Source organism: Urocitellus parryii, chromosome 5 (genome assembly GCF_045843805.1).
Source record: "Urocitellus parryii isolate mUroPar1 chromosome 5, mUroPar1.hap1, whole genome shotgun sequence".
NCBI lineage: Eukaryota > Metazoa > Chordata > Mammalia > Rodentia > Sciuridae > Urocitellus > Urocitellus parryii.
In genome coordinates, this window is record NC_135535.1 from 156,503,116 (window position 1) to 156,524,171 (window position 21,056).

Consider the following 21,056-nt stretch of genomic DNA (forward strand, 5'->3'; position numbering starts at 1 on the left):
CACAATCAACATTAAAGTGATAGAAACGCTAAACAAACATTGCCTCCATTTTTTTAAAACCTTTTTTGTTGTTTATTGTTTATGTGGTGATGGGGATTGAACCCAGGGCCTCATGCATGCCAGGCAAGTGCTTTACCACTGAGCTATCTCCCCAGCCCTTCCATTTTTTTTTAAACATTTTTTAAACTTTTTATTTTATTGGTTTACTTTTTATATGGTGCTGAGGATCAGACCCAGTGCTGCACACGTGCTAGGCAAGGGCTCTACCACTGAGCCACAACCCCAACCCGCTTCTTTTTGTTTTTTTGTTTTGTTTTTGTAGTGCTGGGGATTGAACCCAGGGCCTTGTGCATGCCAGGCAAGCACTCTACCCACTGAGGTATACACCCAGCCCCATTTGTTTCTAAGTGACCAATCACCCCTCCTTGTTCCATCCACAGTCTGGGATGTCTGAACAGGGTGTTTATTGGCACATGGATCCTTGATGATGGATATATCAATACCCCCACATCCTGTGCTGATAAATGTAACATTACAGAAGACAAACCATAATAATCTCCTAAACTAGATGTGAAGAAAAGAATAACCGATTTCTTTAGTGTTTATAAGAGGATTTAAAATACTATTATTAAAATAATGATAAGTACCGGGCATGGTGGCGCACACCTGTAATTCCAGTGACTCAGGAAGCTGAGACAGGAGGATCCCAAGTTCAAGACCAGCCTCAGCAATTTAGTAAGACCCTGTCTCAAAAATAAAATTGAAAAAAAAAAAAAAGAAAACAGAAAAAAAGAAAGAAAGTGGGAGGGGGGTGCTGGGAATGTGGCTCAGTAGTTAAGAACTCCTGGGTTCAATCCCCAGTACCCAAAATAAATAAAAATAAAATGACAAGCAAGTTGTCATAATTACACTACTTCTAATAAATAAGTATTTAGCATTTACAACCTCTCAGACATTACTATTAAATACTATACAATCTCAGAGGCAAATTGTTGGCATGTGTGCTTGACATATTTGTTATATAACCTACAACATGAACTTGCTCCACTGTAATGTTTTCTAAATTAAAGCCTAATATTAGGGACACACAGATCCAATTATTTCCAATTATTTCTAAAGTCACACTATTATCACCTTATTCTAGTAAAACAAAACTGGAATTAATGCAACTAAATTTTACTTACAGAAAAATACTATGTGAAGGTATAAAAATCCTAATAATTTATCTTTTTTTAATATTTATTTTTTAGTTGTAGTTGGACATAATACCTTTATTTTATGTATTCATTTTTTATGTGGTGCTAAGGATCAAACCCAGGGCCTCACACATGCTAGGCAAGTGCTCTGCCGCTGAGCTACAGACCCAGCCTCTAATAATTTATCTTTCATAAGTGGATGCCACAAGGAAAATGAGATAGACCTTCAGAAAATGTGAATCTGTCTCAAAATAGAAAATATACACTTTTAAAACACTACTTTTTGAAAACTTAAGTAAACTACTTTTTGAAAACTTAAGAACATGGTGTCTCAGGCCCATAATCCCAGGTACTCAGAAGGCAGGGGCAAGAGGATTGAGAGTTCAAGGCTAGCCGGGGTAATATGGTGAGACCCAGTCTAAAAACAAAAACAAAAAAAGTAAAAAAGCAGTATGCACTCTACCAATATGTAACAATTCACCTTAAGACATACTCAAGTTTATATGGATATCACTGATGAATAAGAATTAACAAATGATTTTAAAAATTTCTTTCCAGATATCACAAATATATAATCTCATAACACAGGAGGCTGAAGCAAAAAAGATCTCAAGTTCAAAGCCAGCCTAAGCAATTTAGGACCTAAGCAACTTAGTGAGACCCTATTTCTAAATAAAATATAAAAAGTCTGGAGATGAGGCATAAATAAATAAATCATAATTTTTAAAAAATTTGTATTTATTCTTTGGTACTGAGGATTGAACCCAGGGGTGCTTTACCACTGAGCTACATCCCCATTCCCTGTTTTAAAAAAATATTTTTTTGTAGTTGTAGATGGATACAATATCTTATTTAGTTATCTTTATGTGGTGGTGCTGAGCATGGAATCCACAACCTCACACGTGCTAAGCAAGCTCGCCCCCCCCCCCCCCCCCCCCGCCCAGTCACAACCCCAGCCCATCCCTACTCCTTTTGATTATTTTATTTTGAGGCAGGGCCTTGCTAAGTTGCTTAGGGCCAGTCTTGAACTTGGTGTCCTGCTTTGGCCAACCAACTTCCTGGGATAACAGTCGTGTGCTATTGAAAGTATATGACTGGGCTGGGGATGTGGCTCAAGCGGTAGCGCACTCGCCTGGCATGCGTGCGGCCCGGGTTCGATCCTCAGCACCACATACCAACAAAGATGTTGTGTCCGCCGAGAACTAAAAAATAAATATTAAAAATTCTCTCTCTCTCTCACTCTCTCTCCTCTCTCACTCTCTCTTAAAAAAAAAAAAAAAAAAAAGAAAGTATATGACTTTGCTAGAGGTGTACCTCAGTTGTAGAGCACTTGCCACCTAGCATGTGGGAGGTCTTGTGTTTAATTTCAGTATCCCCAACCCAAAAACAGAGTTGATATTAGTATCTATTCATATACACAGAAAACTAACAATGATTACAGCACATAGCACATGCAGAAATGATGTTCTACTTAGGAACAACTCATTGACATCTGGAGTTTTCATGAACAAATGAAATCACATATCTTTAACATGCCATATAACCTATATGTGTCATGAATTCCACATCCCACACAAGCTAATACAAATTAATGACACTTTACTCAAATAGACCACTTACATTTCTGAAGCAGGCTTTAACCAGATATTTTGGTAATTCTTTCTGTTATCTTTTGATTGTGACTCCAGGGTTAACATTAGATACCAAAGGCTGAAATACTCTAAGTGTGTGATTTTCAGATGACAAGTTTCTTCTTGAATTTTGGACAGCATAAGCACTGGGACTGAATTTTCATCCATCTGTTGTTCAACTGCTCTAAATACAAAGTTCCAAGTTAGAGTTGTATATATAACATTTTACTAGTTGGCTATAAAATGAGGTTTTTCTAAAATAAGTATACAAATGTAATAACCACCATAACTCATAAACACAGCCCCTAATTTTCGTTAAAAGTCATTTGAATATTTGATAAAATGTGGCTTTTTTTTTGGAAGGGGTACTGGGGGTTGCACCAACAGGTGATTTTCTATGAGCTACATCTCTAGGCCCTTTTAAAGTTTTGAGGTTTGCTAAGTTGCCAAGGAAGGTATCGAACTTGCAATCCTCCTGCCTCAGCCTGCCAAGTTGCTGGGATTATAGGTGAGTCACCACACCCAGCTGACATGCAGTTGTTCACAAAACAACATGTTTAAGATATTGATTACTGCATTATTTTTCCTTCAATGATCATCCCCAAACAACAAAGCCAAGTTTGGTATACTCCAGTCTTCATTCTCGTACATAAGTTTTGGCTTTTTTTCCAACTGCATTTCTTGAAACCATAAAAATTGTATGCCCAGCTCTGTGACATAAGGAAGTCAATTTAAAACTATGGAAAATCATTTGTAGATTCAATTTTCCTTACTACTGAATTAAAACATTTCCACATAGAAACAAATATATTAAAGGACAGCATACAAAAGATTGAGAGTAAAACGAAAGATTTCAAATAAACTGGGCTGTACTATAGTCCCAGACATCCCACACAGTACTCTGTCATTAAGGGACATATTGACACAATACTTTTTAAACTATTTTTTTAGTGCATAGTTCTATACTTTATTTCTTTTAATTAATTTACTTATTCTAATTAAGTGTATATGACAGCAGAATGCATTTTGATTCATTATACACAATTGCAGCACAACTTTTCATTTCTGTGATTGTACATGATGTAGTGTCACACTATATACAGTCATACATGTACCCAGGGTAATAATGATGTCCATCTCATTCCACCATCTTTCTAGCCCCCATGCTCCCTTCCACCCCCTCCTTCCCATTTGCCCAATCAAAGTTCCTCCATTTTTCCCATGCCCCTGTCATTATGGATCAGCATCCACTTATCAGAGAGGACATTTGGCCTTTGAATTTTTGGGATTGGCATTTCGCTTAGCATGATATTCTCCAACTCCATCCATTTACCTGCAAATGCCATAATTTTATTCTCTTTTAATGACATATATATATATATAATGTAATAATATATATAATATAAAGAAACTGTGATATATATCATAGTTTCTTTATTCATTAATTTATTGAAGGGCATCTAGGTTGCTTCCACAATTTAGCGATTGTGAACTGAGCTGCTATAAACATTGATGTGGCTGCATTACTATAGTATGCTGTTTTTAAGTCCTTTGGTTATAGACTGAGGAGTAGGATATCCGTGTCAAATAGTGGTTTCTTTCCAAGTTTTCTAAGGAATCTCCATACTGCTTTCCAGAGTGGCTGCACCAATCTGCAGTCCTACCAGCAGTGTATGAGTGCACCTTTTCCCCCACATCCTTGCCAACACTTATTATTGTTTGTATTCTTTGTAACTGCCATTCTGACTGGAGTGAGATGAAATCTTAGAGTAGTTTTGATTTGCATTTCTCTAATTACTAGAGATGTTGAAGATTTTTTCATATATTTGTTGATCAATTGTCTATCTTAAAATACTTTTAAAGTTCATACTTCATATAAACTTTCAGGCTGCATTAGAACTTTGGCTCTGGTTTGACCTTGTTTCTTAGTCTATATTTACATCTAACTACTTTTTTGTGTGCTTCAAATTTTCAGCTAGCCTATGAAGGCCGACATGGCTGTTCAAATAACAGCTAATAAACTTACCATTTATACAAAAATAACCATATACAAACAGTACAGGCCCATTCACTGGGTCATGCCAAACTATCCATCTGGAAAAACTGGTTTCCTTGTGTGCAACTACAAAAGACCTCAGATTAAAATAGCAGTTAAGAGGGGATATGGCCCAAGCAGTAGCGTGCTCGCCTGGCATGTGTGGGGCGCTGGGTTTGATCCTCAGCACCACATACAAATAAAAAAAAAAAATGTTGTGTCCACTGAAAACTAAAAAATAAATGTAAAAAAAATTCTCTCACTCTTAAAAAAAAAAAAAAAAAACACAATGAAAAGAAAAGAAAAAAGAAAGAAAGAAATGGATGCCTTCTTGAACTATCTTTTAAGATAACTTAGGCCCATGCCCATAATCCCAGACTGAAGGAAGAGGATCACAAATTCAAAGCCACCCTATACAACCTTAGCAAGATTTTGTTTCAAAATAAAAAATAAAAGGGGCTGGAGATGTAACTCAGTAGGTTAGATTCCCCATATTGTCAAAGAACAAAAGTATTTGTACTTATATTGTACTAAAAATGAATATTCTATATCTGTCTTAACCAGATTCCATAAGTCCTAAAATTATTTCATTTCAGAAACTACACACAGAAAGATTAAAACATTCAGTTTTGGAAGAAGTTTAAAAAGCACTGTATTATTTACTGAGAAAAATGGGCTTCTCAGGAAACAAACTTTTTCCCCCCTTCATTTTAGAGATACAATACATAAAGGAAAATAAAAATAATTAAAATGAAGTCATCTATTGTGTGCATGTTCAAATACGTAACAACAAATTCCATCAATATGTACAACTACAATGTACCAATAAAAAATGTGGACAAAATAAAATTAAACAACAAAAAAATGAAATCATCAATACCAGACCACCTACCAATACTAAGTCATCTTGAGTTCAGTTCATTTTCAACTTGAAATACTGCTTTCTGAAAATAGTGTTTACCTGCTATAAAGAGCACAGTTTCCCACTTGTGAACAATATTTACAGGTTTTCTCTTCCTCAGTTACTTGTGGCAAAAAAGTGAGCTGTGTCTTCTCCTTTCCAGGAGATTTGCTAATACGATGCAGCAAAAAAAATGCCATTTGGTTTCTTAGCTTTAATAATTCTGTGGGAGAAAAAACAAAAAGCTAAGTGTCTTATCACACCCTTTCCATTGTATCAGTAAAAGTTTCAGATTTAACAACATAAAATAATATTCACAGTTCCTGCTATACGAGAATAAGCACTGTTGGTTATATTTTGTTATGTCTCCTTCAAATTTTTAGTCACTTGATAAGTTCTTGAAACAACTAATCTCATAACTAATAAGACTTGAACCTTGTGTTTTATTAGGTGAATGCTGAAGATAAAGTTACCTAGAATATCTCCAGTATAAGAACTTCAAGATAAACTTTTGTATTAAAAAAAAAAAAAACAAACTTAAAAGGTTAATAATTTTCAACTATAGAGCATATTATTAAAATTATCTTAAAAATACCACAACTACAAATTACAACCTATAGTTGGCATGATAAGTATGTGAGTACACTGTTAGGTATAAAACTATATCACCAAAAGTTGAAGGGAGGGAAGGGGCCAGAGAAGTAAAACTGAAAGCAAACAGCTCAACCTCTTTTATCTAGATGGTTAGCAGGCACAGGGTACATCTGCCCAGTCTTGAGGTAGAGAAGTAAGCCAGCCTCTGGATCAGCTCTTCTCTCTTGGCTTAGCAGCGTGTACAGAACAACCTGTGCAAGACAGGTTGTCAAACAATGAGAATTCTGTTACACAAATTTCTAAAATCATTTCTCTACATCATCTTATAGCCAACACATAATTTTAAAATCTAAAGGTCAATGAAAGTGGGAGTGGTGGCAATTGCCCAAAATCCTAGCTACAGAGAGCCTGAGGCAGGAGAATCTCAAGTTTCAAAGCTAGCTTGGGCAACTTAACAAGGCCCTCAGCAACTTAACAAAGACTCTGTCTCAAAATATAAAATAAAAGCTGGGTGGTGGTGCATGCGTATAATCCCAGGGGTTTGGGAGGCTAAGGCAGGAGGATCATGAGTTCAAAGCCAGCCTCAGTAAATAGTGAGGCCCTAAGCAACCCAGTGAAATCCTGTATCAAAATAAAGTACAAAAAAGGGCTGTGGATGTGGCAGCACTGGGTTCTATTCTCAGCACCACATAAAAATAAATTTAAAAAATAAGGATATTGTGTCCATCTACAACTAAAAAAAAATTTTTTTTAAATGGCAGGGGTGGGCTGGGGATGTCTCAGTGGTTAAGTGCCCATGAGTTCAATCCCTATGATCAAAAAAAAAAAAAAAAAAATTGAAAACAGAAAGGGTTTGGGATGTAGCTCAGTGGTAGAGCACCCCTGGATTCAAACTTCAGTATCAAAAAAAAAAAAAATAGTTCCATGATAATTAGGTTTAGGAAAAAAAAAAATGAGTTAAACCTAGCTAAGACAAACTGTATTAGTTTATAATTCCTCAGAACTTTTTTTTATTCTTAAGTTTTAGGTGGTCACAATATCTTTATTTTACATTTACGTGGTGCTGAGGATCGAACCCAGTGCCTCGTACATGCTAGGCAAGCACTCTACCACTGAGCCACAACCCCAGCCCCTTCTCAGAACTTTTAATAGGCTAATTTAACACATGGTAAGTTATCCAAATACCTTTGGTTTCCACAACTTACATGAATAAGGAATTACTGTTTTTCAGAAATTTATTTAGACTGGTAATTTGGCAGCATAAATTTGGCATCACTGGCCTATATATTTAGCTCTTTTATTACTTTGCCAGATACAGTTTTCTACGGCACTTGTATATATTGACAAAACAAATTGAGTACTCCAATGCATCACAAATTAAAAGTTATTACATAAAACACAAACATAACCTAAACTGAACCAAAATATAAAAAGCAGTCTACATGTTTAAATAAACATTCAATTGTGCATAGTGGCATATGTCTATAATCCCAGCTATTAGGAAGGCTGATGCAGGAGGATTCCAAATTTGAAGCCAGCTTCAACAACTTAGTGAGATCCTGTCTAAAAATGAAATTTTAAAAAGTGCTGGGGATATAGCTCAGAGGAAGAATGCTCCTGGGTTCAATCCCCAAATAATCAATCAAACAATCAATCAATTTACATTTAATTTTCTTACAATTTATACCTGACTACGGTGTTCAATAGAATTGGATTCTTTGCCGGTTTTAAGTTCCAATGGCATTATTTTATATTTTGTTTTAGAACCTTGATGTATTTTCACACCAACTGTAACATCTATTTTGCCCTTCAATCCAAACCTAGGGGACCAAATGCTTTCTTCAATATCCAGTGAGTTTATTACTTCAATGTTTCCTGTTGAGTTATTATTACTACCATCACTTGGCCTAAAAAAAAAAACAAAACACAAAAACAATTAGGAGACAGCTTACTTCACGCATGCTGGCACTGACTTTACATAGAAATGACAAGGGGATGGGAAAGAATCTTTTTTTTTTTTTTTGTAATTTATTTTTTAGTGTAGTTTGACAGAATACCTTTATTTTATTTACTTATTTTTATGTGGTGTTGAGGATTGAACCCAGGGCCTTGAGCATGCTAGGCAAACGCTCTACTGCTGAGCACAACCCCAGTAATCTACATATCTTTATAGCAGCATTATCCAAGTGTCACCCTTGAACCAGTAGCATCAGCATTACCTGGAAACTTCTTATAAATGCAAAATAACTGGTCCCACTCCAACTGACTCATTACAGAACCAGCAAACTATTTAACAAATTCTCCAAGTGATTCTGATGTATTCTTCAGTTTACAGACCTCTGTTCTACAGGTATCATTTAGCCATTCTTAATATTTATTTATTGGTAATTGGGCACAATGTCTTTATTTATTTATTTTTATGTGGTGCTGAGGATTGAACCCAGGGTCTCACACACGCTAGGTGAGCACTCTACTGCTGAGCCACAACCCCAGCGCAAGTCTTAATATTTATTATCTGTCCATTTAAGTTCATGCCTACTGGGCTGAATACACAGTGGCTGGTTAGAGGCATGCGCTTTCATTTAATACCATATTAAACTGGGTAAGAAGAAACTCTCTCTTTTGACCATCTATGAAGTACAGGCTTTGCTAATCTCACACTTCACCCCACATATACCCATGTGACAAGGTGCACCTATAATTCCAGCTACTTAAGTGGCTGAGGTAGGAGGATTACAAGTTTAAGGCCAGCCTCTGCAAAGTAGCAAGACCCTGTTGCAAAACAAAACATAAAAAGGGCTGGGGACATAGCTCAGTGGTAGAGCACCCCTGTGCTCAATCCTAGTACCAAAAAAATTCCAGCTGTTAGAATAAATGATTTAGTTGTTTTTAGTCTTTGGTTTCATGTTACTGAGGTGAACAGGTATTTAACAAATGGGGTGGGATGCTGACTTCAACAATTTTTCTTAAACTGCTTTAAGATGCTTCAAATATAATCTCGAGGAATATATATATACACTAGAATTACTTAAGAAGACAGTTGTGGAAATCAGGGAAGCCACAATTTATAATAAATTCCTTAAATTTTAATCTGATATTAAATGTTCTCTGATCATGCCATGTACTCAAATATATTTTTAAAAGACAGAGCAAAATTTATTATTTGTCAAATTTTACATGTATACCTAATAAAACACAAGTAATTAAATTCTAAAAGTTCTTACATAGTAGTTGTAGATGAGTGATAAAGTGCTTGCTTAACATGCACAATGCCCTAAGTCTAGTACCTAGCACTGCAAACAAGACAACAAAATTACTACTAAAAAATTACTACTTGGGGCTGGGACTGTGGCTCAGCAGTAGAGCGCTTGCCTAACACGTGTGAGGCCCTGGGTTTGATCCACAGCACCTCATAAAAATAAATAAAATAAAGATATTGTGTCCAGTTACAACTAAAAAAATAAATATTTTTTTAAAAAATTACTACTATTAGAAAAAAGGCAATATGATTTCAGTTTAGACCCTTCAAGCTAATGACAGTATTTCAAATGAATTATTCTGATTTCTTGTTTTGGTACTGGGGATCGAACCCAGAGATGTTTTACCACTGAACAATTCACCATTCCTTTTTATTTTTATTGTGAGATGGGCTCTCTCTAAAGTGCTCAGGCTTTCCTTGAACTTGAAAATCCTCCAATCTCAACAGCTGGGACTACAAGTGTGTACCACTGTACCAGACTCTTTAAATGGTTTTTAGGGGCTGGGGATGTGGCTCAAGCAGTAGCACGCTTGCCTGGCATGCGTGCAGCCTGGGTTCGATCCTCAGCACCACATACAAAGATATTGTGTCCACCAAACACTAAAAATAAATAATTAAAAATTTTTAAAAAAATAAATGGTTTTTAAAGGTCCCACTCTTTTTTATATTAAAAAAAAAAAAGTCTCAAGTTATGGAAGCTCCTTTGGTTTTGGTTTTTTCTTTGGCAGTACTGAGAATTGAACCCAGCAACACTCTACCACTGAGCTGCATTGCTAGCCCTTTTGTTGTTTTGAGACAGAGTCTTGCGAGTTGCACAGATTGGCCTCAAAATTGAAACCCTCCTGCCTCAGCCTCCTCACTCTAAATATATGAAAACTATATAAATAAAATTCATTTCTTACAGAGACAGCTGCATTTGAGGGAAGTCAATTGAAGTACTCTGATGCATGAAATCTCCAGCCCACTTAGAAAATGAAGGAAGATACTCCTCTACTTCTTGTTTTACTTCATCTGGATTCAGATTCAAGCGGTACCTGCCAAAAATAAGAGATAATAAATACAAAACCATAGATCTAAGAAATGCAAATTAAACAAGGTCCAAAACATCCAAATAGGTAATTCACATGTCCATTTGCTAATGAACAGATAAACAAAATGTGGTATATATACACACACACACACCGAAATACTGTTCACCTTTGTAAAAGGAAGAAAGGTGAGGAGCTAGGGATACAGTCAGTGAAAATGCAGATGGTCAGCATGAACAAGGGCCTAGGTTCAATCCTCAGGACCAAAAAGAAAGGGGGGGGAGGATTCTGACACCACAGTGTGGATAAACTTTGATGACATTATACTAAGTGAAATGTCAGTCACAAAAGGACAAATATGAATGTTTCCACTAATATGAGAAACTACAGTTGTCAAAATCATAGAGACAAAAAGTAGAACAGGGGCTGGGGTTGTGGCTCAGTGGTAGAGGGTTTGCCTAGCATGCAGGGGATGCTAGATTCGATCCTCAGCAATAAAATAAAGGTATTGTGTCCAACTACAACTAAAAACCAAAATATTTAAAAAAAAAAAAAAAGTAGAACAGTAGTTCTGAAAGGAAGGAAGAATGGGGTTGTTGCTTAGTGGGTACAGAGATTCAGTTTTGGAAGAAAGGGTTTATGGAAATGAATGGTGGTGATTGCTGCACAACACTTTGCATGTACTAGATACCTCTGAACTGTATATATATTATTTTAATTTTTGTTTTAGTTGTAGATTGACACAATCTTTATTTTATTTATTTTACCACTAAGCTACTACCCCAGCCCCTGAACTATATATTTAAAAATAGTTACTATGGCAATTTTTATATTATATTTATTTTACCACTGAGCTACGCTACTACCCCAGCCCCTGAACTATATATTTAAAAATAGTTATTATGGCAACTTTTATGTTATATGTATCTACCACGTTTGAAAAAACCCAAATAACAGTGACATGACATCTAATTTCACAGTATTTTCTCTAATTCAACCATCGCGGTTTAACTAGAGGGATCAGTCCCAATAATATCTTTGGGATAAGAAAGAAATTATAACTTTAGTTTTAAAAGATACTGGTCCAGAAACCAAGTAATGAAAAACAGAAACATGCTGGGGTTGTAGCTCAGTGGTAGAGTGCTTGCCTAACACGTGTGAGGCACTGGGTTCAAATCTCAGTACCACATAAAAATAAATAAATAAAATAAAGAATTCTGTCCATCTACAACTAAATAAATACATTATATATACATATATATATATATATATATATATATAAACATTAAAAAAGGAAAAGATCATATGAAAAGAAAGCTAATATAAGCCTCACTACATCAAAGTGCAATCTAGGTTGGGCACAGTGGCACATGCCTGTAATGCCAGCTACTGAGGAATCTGAGGCAGGCCTCACACGTGTTAGGCAAGCCTTATTTAGAACCTGTCTTTAAGTTAAATTAAATATAAAATAAATGGGTTGGGTGATAGCTCAGGGTAGAGCACTTGCCTGGCATCAAGTGGCCCTCCCCAGCACCAAAAAACAAAAAAATACAAAATTTCAGGTAGCAATTTTATTAAGGGAGCAGCCAGATCATATGTTTGTAATCCCAGTGACTCAGGAGGCAAATGTAGAAGGATCATAAGTTTGAAGCTACCCATGGAAGCTTGGAAAGACCCTGTCTCAAAATAAAAAATAAATTAGGGCTGGGGATGTAGCTCAATGGTAGAACACCTCTGGGTTCAATCCCTAGTACTGGAAAAAAAAAAAAAAGAGGGCTGGGGTTGTAGCTCAGTGGTAGAGCGTTTGCCCTACAAGCATGAGGCCCTGAGTTTGATCCTCAGCACCACATAAAAAAGCAAATAAAGATATTGTGTACATCTACAACTAAAAAATGTTTAAAAAAAAAAAAGGAAAGGAAATTCTCTTCATGGAGGAATAAGATCAAAGATCTATTGTGTAAAATAGTGACTAAAACTAATAGCAAAGTGTTTTATTTTGAAATACTTGAATAGATTTTAAGTGTTCTTATAATAAAAAATAATAAAAATGTGGGTCTGGGCAGGCACTTATTGGATGAGTACATGCTTAGTATGTAAAAGGCCCTAAATTCAATATCTAGCATAGAAAAACAAATCAATCAAAATTTACAACAAATCAATTCAGAGATTAGGTTATAGAGAATACTGTGGATTCTTGCCTCCTTTCCTTCCTGAGTTATTCAATCTAGGGGAAGCAGTTACTTTGTAAAAACATATAAGTAGCCTATGGAGAGGAACTGAGGCTTCCTAGCCAGAAGGCATGCAGGTGCATCATCTCAGAACCTCATCTTCCAATCCTTGTCAAGTCCCAAGATGACAAGCCCACATGGGAGACTGAGCCCAACCACAAAGCTAAGTCACTGCCAAATTTCTGAACTACAAAATCTCTGGGATGCAGCAGTCCGGCTGCAGCAAAATAACCGGGGGGTGACGAACAACTTGTGTACATTGATACAGCAGGAGTGGGAGCCATTTATTGTAGGACAACAGAGGTATTTATACATTCCACACAGCTGATCTTAATTAACATAAACTAGATACAGCAGTCAACCAATAAGGAAACTCCACACTTCATGGCTCGCTGGCGTTACTTCACAAACCACTCCCTCTGGCAAAATGCCAGGCACCATCCTGACTTGTTTACAGACTCTAACACTGGGTTAACAAATGTTTGTAATTTTAAGTCAAGTGCACCAGCCTATGCCTATAGTCCCAGCTACTCATGAAGCTGAGACAGGAGGATCACTAGAGCCCTGGAGTTTAGAGCCAGACTAGGCAATATGGACCAGACCCTATCTATTCCCACCTCCTCACTTAACCACCAAGTTGTACCCCTAGCCCCTTTTTATGTTGAGACAGGGTCTCACTAACTTGCTGAGAGTAGCCTGCAACTTGCCATCTGCCTACTTCTAGGATTATAGGCATGCAACACAATGCTGCGCAAGGGCCTGTATCTCAAATTAAATAAATAAACAAACATTATTATATATTTATATTTTCCCTTCCTTGCAGTGGTAGGGATCAAACCCAGGGACTGACACATGCTAGGCAAGCACTTTATCACCAAGCTACACCCCCAGCAGGCAACATTTGTCATTTCAAGTCACTATAATGACAAACATCTTTTTTTGGTACTGGGGATTAAACCCAGGGGTTCTTTACCATTGAGCTACATCCCTAGCCCTTTCAATTTTTAATTTTAAGACAGGATTTCACTTAGTTGCTTAGGGCCTTGCTAAGTTGCTGAGGTTGGCCTCAAACATGTAATCTTCCTACCTTAACCTCCAAAGTTGCTAGGATTACAGGTATGCACCACTATGCCCAGTAAGTCACTAAGTTTTGACAAATTTATTTCATGGAAACAGATGATCAATATAATAATATGTCACCATGCACAGTCCAGGGTGTGACAAGAAAGTCAGAAATTTGCAATGTATAATGACAAATAAGGATCTAAGTGAAACTTCATTAATTTAGTCAAAATTTTATTAAATCTATCCACATTCCTTTTTTTAGCGGAATACCAGTGATTGAACCCAGGAGCAAAGGAGCACTTAATCACTAAACCAAATCCCCATCCCTTTTTATTTTTTATTTTGACACAGGTAATGAATCTGACAGCAGCTAATGAATCAGTTGTACACATGTACCAAACATTATAAATTATGAGCCTAATAATTCCTGTTGTACAACTTTGAGAACTCTTCCAACTTGCAACAAGGTACCGCTAGAGGAGTCTACATTTTAGGTTACATTAATTCATTCAAATAGTCTAACATTGTAGGAAAGAAGCTATATAATATAAAGTTGTACCTACAGTTCTTCTCACAATTACTTACATTTCTTTCAAATGCTTTATTTCCTGAACAATTTGACAAGAAAGTTCTTGCAGCTTTTCAGGGGTGAAGCTCTTACTACTTATCGCTTTTTGAAACACTTCATGGAGAATGGTACCAATCAGCATTTGGCGTGTGGCTGGATTAGAACTCTATGAAAACAAATCACACAATTTAGTCCATACATTAAGAGACAAGACTGTATATTGTATAGGCACCATAGCCAAAATGTACCACCAAGACAAATACCAAAAGATTATTAAACAATATTTTTCTGGTTCGTGAAATATTATAAGTAACACTTCCTTCTATTCAGAATTATCAATTATTGTATAAGTCTGGGTTACTCTAAAACATTTCCATTTTAAAAAATAATAAAATTGATATAAAAAAAGCTCAATATATGGGCTGAGGCTGTAGCTCAATGGCAGAATGCTTGCCTTGTACATGTGAGGCACTGGGTTCAATCCTCAGCACCACATAAAAATAAACAAAAGAAAGACATGCTGTCCATCTACAACTATAAAAAAAATTAAAAAAAAAAAAAAGCTCAACATATTTTCAAACATTTAATGTTTTATAAGTATTCTCGAATTTCACTTTATAATCCACTCAAATAGAAAACTAAATAAAAGCATAGCTCATAAACGTGTGGACATAAAAGATACTATTCATAGGCTGGGGTTGCTCAGAGGTAGAACACTCACCTAGCAAGTTGGAGGCCCTGGGTTCAATCCTCAGCACCACATAAAAATAAATAAATAAAATAAAAGTATTGTATCCAACTACAACTAAAAAGTAAATATTAAAAAAAAAAAAAGAGGGGCTGGGGATGTGGCTCAAGCAGTAGCGCGCTCGCCTGGCATGCGTGCGGCCCGAGTTCGATCCTCAGCACCACATACAAACAAAGATGTTGTATCCGCCAAGAACTAAAAGAATAAAATAAATATTAAAAAAAAAAAAAAGATACAATTCAACTAAAATTTAAACCTACGATAAAAGACGGTTTCAGGGGCTGGGATTGTGGCTCGGCAGTACAACGCTAGCCTAGCACGAGCAGGACCCGGGTTCAATCCTCAGCACCACATAAAAATAAAGGCATTGTGTTGTGTCCATCTACACCTAAAAAATAAATATTAAAAAATAAATAAAAATAGAGACAGTTTCGAAGAAAAGTTATTTCAAGGGCTGGGGTTGTGGCTTAGTGGTAGAGCACTTGCCTACCATGCTTGAGACCCTGGGTTTGATCCTCAGTGTCACATAAAAATAAATAAAAATAAAGGCATTGTGTCCACCTACAACTAAAAATATTTTTTAAAAAAAGTATTTCAAAAGAAAGAATATTTTATTTCTTTTTTTTTAAAGAGAGAGAGAGAGAATTTTAATATTTATTTTTTTTAGTTATCAGCGGACACAACATCTTTGTTTGTATGTGATGCTGAGGATCGAACCCAGGCCGCACACATGCCAGGCGAGCGCACTACTGTTTGAGCCACATCCCCAGCCCCTTTATTTCTCATTATACTCTTTTATAGGGCTCAACCTTTCCCTTCAAGCTACCAGAAAAAAAGATAAGGCCACCAAAATATCCATCAGAAATTTAATAAATTAAATTATAAGAGAACACTCCATACTATTTTTGCAAATTCTGGGTTGTAATTATCATTACTATTGTAGTGCTGGGGATTGAACCCAGGGGCATACTACCATTGAGCCACATTCCCAGCCCTTTTTAAAAAATATTTTATTTAGAGACAGGGTCTTGCTAAGTTGCTTAGGGACTCTCTAAGTTGCTGAGATTGGCTTCAAACTTGCAATCCTCCTGCCTCCCCAGCCTGCCATATGCTACTGCAACCAGCTCAGCAAATTTATTTCAAAATAAAAACCTTTTAAAAAACTGATAATCAGGCTGGGTATGGTGGCGCAAACCTGTAATACCAGCACTTTGGGAGGCTGAAATATGAGGACAGTGAATTCAAAGCCAGCCTCAGCACCTATGAGGCACTAAGCGACTCAGAGAGACCCTGTCTCTAAATAAAATATAAAAAAGGCTGGGGATGTGGCTCAGTGGTTAAGTGCACCTGAGTTCAATCCCTCGTAACAAAAAATAGTTCTCTATAAACTCTAAGATTCTGTGTAAACATCAGTTGTTAATACTATTTACCCTAAAAGTTTCACTTAGTACAGCTCTTCTCATACATCGAATACTACTGGCTATGCTTGTGCCAGAAATCAGCATGTCTGGATACAGAATCAGATATCCAAAATCTTCATCAATTATCCATGTGCCAGATTTGCAGTCTCCTTCCAAATGAATGATATCCCCTGGCTCTACTGGTACAGAACACCTAAAAGTAAAGGAAAGTTAAGTAGGTTCCTGCATTTAAAGATATTGAGGAGAATTCAAAAAACTAACAAGCACCAGATACAGTAGCACACACTTGTAATCCCAGCAACTTGGGAGGCTGAAAAAGGAGGATCACAAGTTCAAGGTCAGCTTCAGCAACGTAGAGAAGTACTAAGCAACTTAGTGAGATCCTGTCTCAAAATTAAAAATAAAAAAGGGGTAGGAATGTGGCTCAGTAGTAAAGCATTCCTGGGCACCCCTATCCTCAGTACCAAAAGAAAAAACCACCACTATTTCAAAAGAATACTTTTTAGCAAGGTGCAGTGGCACAAGCAAGTAAGCCCAGTTACTCAGGAGGCCAAGGCAGGAGGATCACAAGTTTCAAGGCCAGCCAGGGCAATTTAGCAAGACCCTCTCTCAAAATAAAAAATAAAAAGGGGCTGTGGCTCAGTGGTAGCACACTTGCCTGGCACGTGTGAGGCACTGGATTTGATTCTCATCACCACATATAAATACATAATAAAAAAATAAATAAAGGTCTATCAACAACTTAAAAAATTAAATAAATAAAATTAAAATAAATAATTAAAAAGGGCTGGAGTGTGCCTCTATGGGTAGCGTGCATTAAGTTCAATCCTCAGTAACACTGACCACTCCCCTAAAAAAGGGAAAACAAAATAACTATACACACATACACACACACACACACACACACACACACACACACTTCATCTGAATAAGTAATTCTAAATTTCTGAGTATCTTTAAAAATCTGAACACCAGGACACAGTCTTCTGGATAAATTCCTAGTCACTCTACCCCTTTCATAAAACATACCAGAGTGGGGGTGCTGGGGTTGTGGCTCAGTGGCAGAGCACTTGCCTCGCACGTGTGAGCACCACATAAAAATAAACAAAATAAAGATATTGTGTCCATGTACGACTAAAAATAAAAATTTAAAAAATACCAGAGAATAATCAAGGGCTTCCCTTACATCCCAAAAGAGGAACTGCAGGCATAGAGACACCTGTAATCCCATCAACTATGGAGGCTGAGACAGGACAATCTCAAGTTTGAAGCTAACCTCAGAAATTTATCAAGGCCCTAAGCAACTTGGCAAGTCCATATCTCAAAATTTTAAAAATGGCTAGGGATATGGCTCAGAGATAAGGTCCCTCTGGGTTCAACCCCCAGTATCAAACAAAAACAACTGCTTAGTGTTAGCAACGTCTACTGCAAAAGCTATCAAATATTTACTAGTGTAATATATAGCTCTAATTACGAATTGGGTTTTTTATAACTAATCTTCTCATTCTTAAGACTTTCAGTACATCTATAGCTTCTAAAGGCTTTAGACAAAGAGCCAAAGTTAGAATAAACACTCCCAAACCTGAGAAAATACAAAATTCAAAACACTTTTTTAATCCCAAGCATTATGGATAAGGGACACTTGACCTGATCATGATTTGAAATGACAATAAAAATCAACTTTTGGAACAAGAGACTTGAGATACCTGGATAAGAGAAACAACTTTCATGTAGAATTAAGTCAGTTTCAAATCTACTCCCTTGTTAACAATTACATTATAGTAATATTCACAAAAGCATTTGATAGTGCTGGAGATATAGTTCAGTGGTAGGGCACTTGTCTAGCATGTATAATGCCCTGGGTTCAGTCCCCAACACTGAAAAAAATATGTATATATGGTACCCTTAAGACTCTGCCAAATCAGTGCTCAAAGTCAAACAAAAATTACCAGTCACTCCTAAGGATGCACTGTTCTTTATAGTCTAGGGATTGGGAAGCAGTGATGATTAGGTGTTTTTCATAGTTTCCTTCTTTATTCTGTACTGTATTGACTGCTAACACCAGGTAGCGGTTATCCATTCCGTGGCTCAGAATTGTCTTAGGAAAGGAAGCTTCCTTCTTCTTCTGAAATCTAAAGCATACACATACAAAACTATATTAGTACAACCATGACATAAGAAGTCATTCAATTTGTTTTATCTGGAAGTCAATCTTTTAGTTTTCTAGGTTTATTTCTTCTGGAGAGCGAATCACAATGACCTTTGGTTAAAATAGTTAAAACTGAGCAAAGCATACTGGAAAAATTCCTATTATAAAAGCTTCCCAGAAGCCATGCCATTTAAAACATGCTTATAGGGGCTGAGTGTGCAGCTCAGTAACAACAATGCTTGCCTAGCATGCATGAGGCACTGGGTTTAAACCTCAGCACCACAAAAAAATCAATAAGTAAATTTTTAAAAAGTGCTTATGATATGGCCTTTCCCAAGTTAATCTCTGAGCTTTGTGGTACACTCATCACTATGAGAATCAAGAATAAACTTGGAGTTGTGGCTCACTGGTGGAGCACTTGCCTGGCATGTGTGAGGCACTGGGAGGGAGAAAGGAAGGAAGGAAGGGAGGGAGGAAGGGAGGAAGGGAGGAAGGGAGGAAGGGAGGAAGGAGAGAGAGAGAGAGAGAGAGAGAGAGAGAGAGAGAGAGAGAGAGAGAGAAGAGAGAGAGAGAGAAAAGAGAGAGAGAGAGAAAGAGAGAGAGAGAGAGAAAGAGAGAGAGAGAGAGAGAAAGAGAGAGAAAGAGAAAGAGAGAAAGAGAGAAAGAAAGAGAAAGAAAGAAAGAAAGAAAGAAAGAAAGAAAGAAAGAAAGAAAGAAAGAAAGAAAGAAAGAAAGGTATTGTGTCCATCTACAATTTAAAAATATTTTTAAAAAGAATAAACTGCAGCATGGTGGTGCAGACTTGTAATCCCAACAGCTCAGGCGGCTGGGGAAGGAGGATCACAATTTTGTTCAAAGCCAGCCTCAGCAAAAGCAAGTGCGAAGTAACTCAGTGAGACCCGGTTTCCAAATAAAATCCAAATAGGGGGCTGGAATGTGGGTAGTGGTGAGGCCCCTGAGTTCAATCCCTGGTGCCCACCCCCCACCAAAAAAAATAAATAAACTGGGTGGCACCACTACTAATCCCACTTACTCCCAGGCTGAGATAAGAGGACTTCTTGAGCCCAGGAGTTCCTGGCAGCCTGAGCAAAACATTGAGACTCTACCTCTTAATACCCGAGTATTAAGTATTAAATTCCTTTATAGAGTAATTCATAAGTTTATTTGTTTTATAATGGGAAAGTTCATTTCAAAATAACTTTATCCTTGGTCCAAGCTATCTGAAATCATGGACAATAACTTCTTTGGAAAAGGACCTTCTCCTCATAAGTCTTTTCTGTCAGACTGCAGGAGTTCAAAGTCATTCTCTCTTTCAATTACACCAAATGTCTTTCACAATACTGTATCTTTGTCACCCAGACTGTACACTCTATCATTTTGTTTACTCAACTCCCCCATCTAGCTCAGACTAATTAATATCCAAAGTGGGATGCAGAGCCTAAAAGCTCTCTCAAAAGGTACTGGTGAGCCAAGCTTGGTGGCGCAGGCCTGTAATTCCAGCGACTCAGGCGGCTGAGATAGGAGGATCACAAATTCAAGGTTAGCTTCAGCAACTTAGCGAGGCCCTAAGCAAATTAAAGAGACCCTGTCTTAAAACAAAAAATAAAGGGAGGGGGGACTTGGGATTTAGTTCAGTGTCCCTGGCTTAACCCCAATTAAAAAAAAAAAAAAAGTAATGCTGATCAAAACCCCTAATGCAAATATCTCTCAATAATTTATCTTTTTTTTTTTGCTATTACTACTTAAAATAATTCCCTTTCATGATCGTGAAGTTTCCCCGACCAGAGAGTTGAGGATGCAGACTCCTTCCCGAGATAAATTCCTCCAACTCAACATCAGACACTTTAAGTTTCCTTTTAGGAAGGCATTTCAGGTGCCCGAAACTCCCCATATTCGGGAAAGAGGTGAACTCAAGGGAAAGAATGACTGCAGGGCGCCAGTCCACACAAAGGCCCAATGTGGCTCTCCCAAAAGCCCTGCGCAGCGGTCCCCAGCTCCGGAGCCTCTCCAGGCGCGGGCGGAGCTGAACCTGGCCCCTCGGTCGCAGCCCGCAGACAGTCGGCTGCCAGGCTCAGCCGGCAGAGGCACAGATGTGGCCTCTCCCGCGTCTTTCTTTTAAATCTCCCGCTAAATTCCCACCCCCGCCCCGCTCCGCTCACAGCTCCGCTGGCGCCGCAGCCTCCTCTCCGAAACTCTTCTCCATCAGCAGCTCCAGTTCGTTTAGCTGCTCCAT

At 37.3% G+C, this 21,056-nt stretch overlaps 1 protein-coding gene across 1 annotated transcript in view; it reads right to left on the bottom strand.

Moving 5' to 3' along the window:
• The window catches only part of Dna2 (DNA replication helicase/nuclease 2), a 43,297-nt gene extending 22,241 nt beyond the window's left edge, over positions 1-21,056 (bottom strand). The window contains exons 1-9 of the mRNA XM_026394671.1: positions 20,983-21,056; positions 18,624-18,806; positions 16,684-16,867; positions 14,523-14,671; positions 10,519-10,650; positions 8,045-8,264; positions 6,491-6,608; positions 5,824-5,986; positions 2,817-3,011 (exon numbers count right to left, since the gene is read on the bottom strand). Of these exons, the coding sequence (XP_026250456.1) occupies positions 2,817-3,011; positions 5,824-5,986; positions 6,491-6,608; positions 8,045-8,264; positions 10,519-10,650; positions 14,523-14,671; positions 16,684-16,867; positions 18,624-18,806; positions 20,983-21,056 (1,418 nt within the window). The remainder of the gene's footprint in view (positions 1-2,816; positions 3,012-5,823; positions 5,987-6,490; positions 6,609-8,044; positions 8,265-10,518; positions 10,651-14,522; positions 14,672-16,683; positions 16,868-18,623; positions 18,807-20,982) is intronic.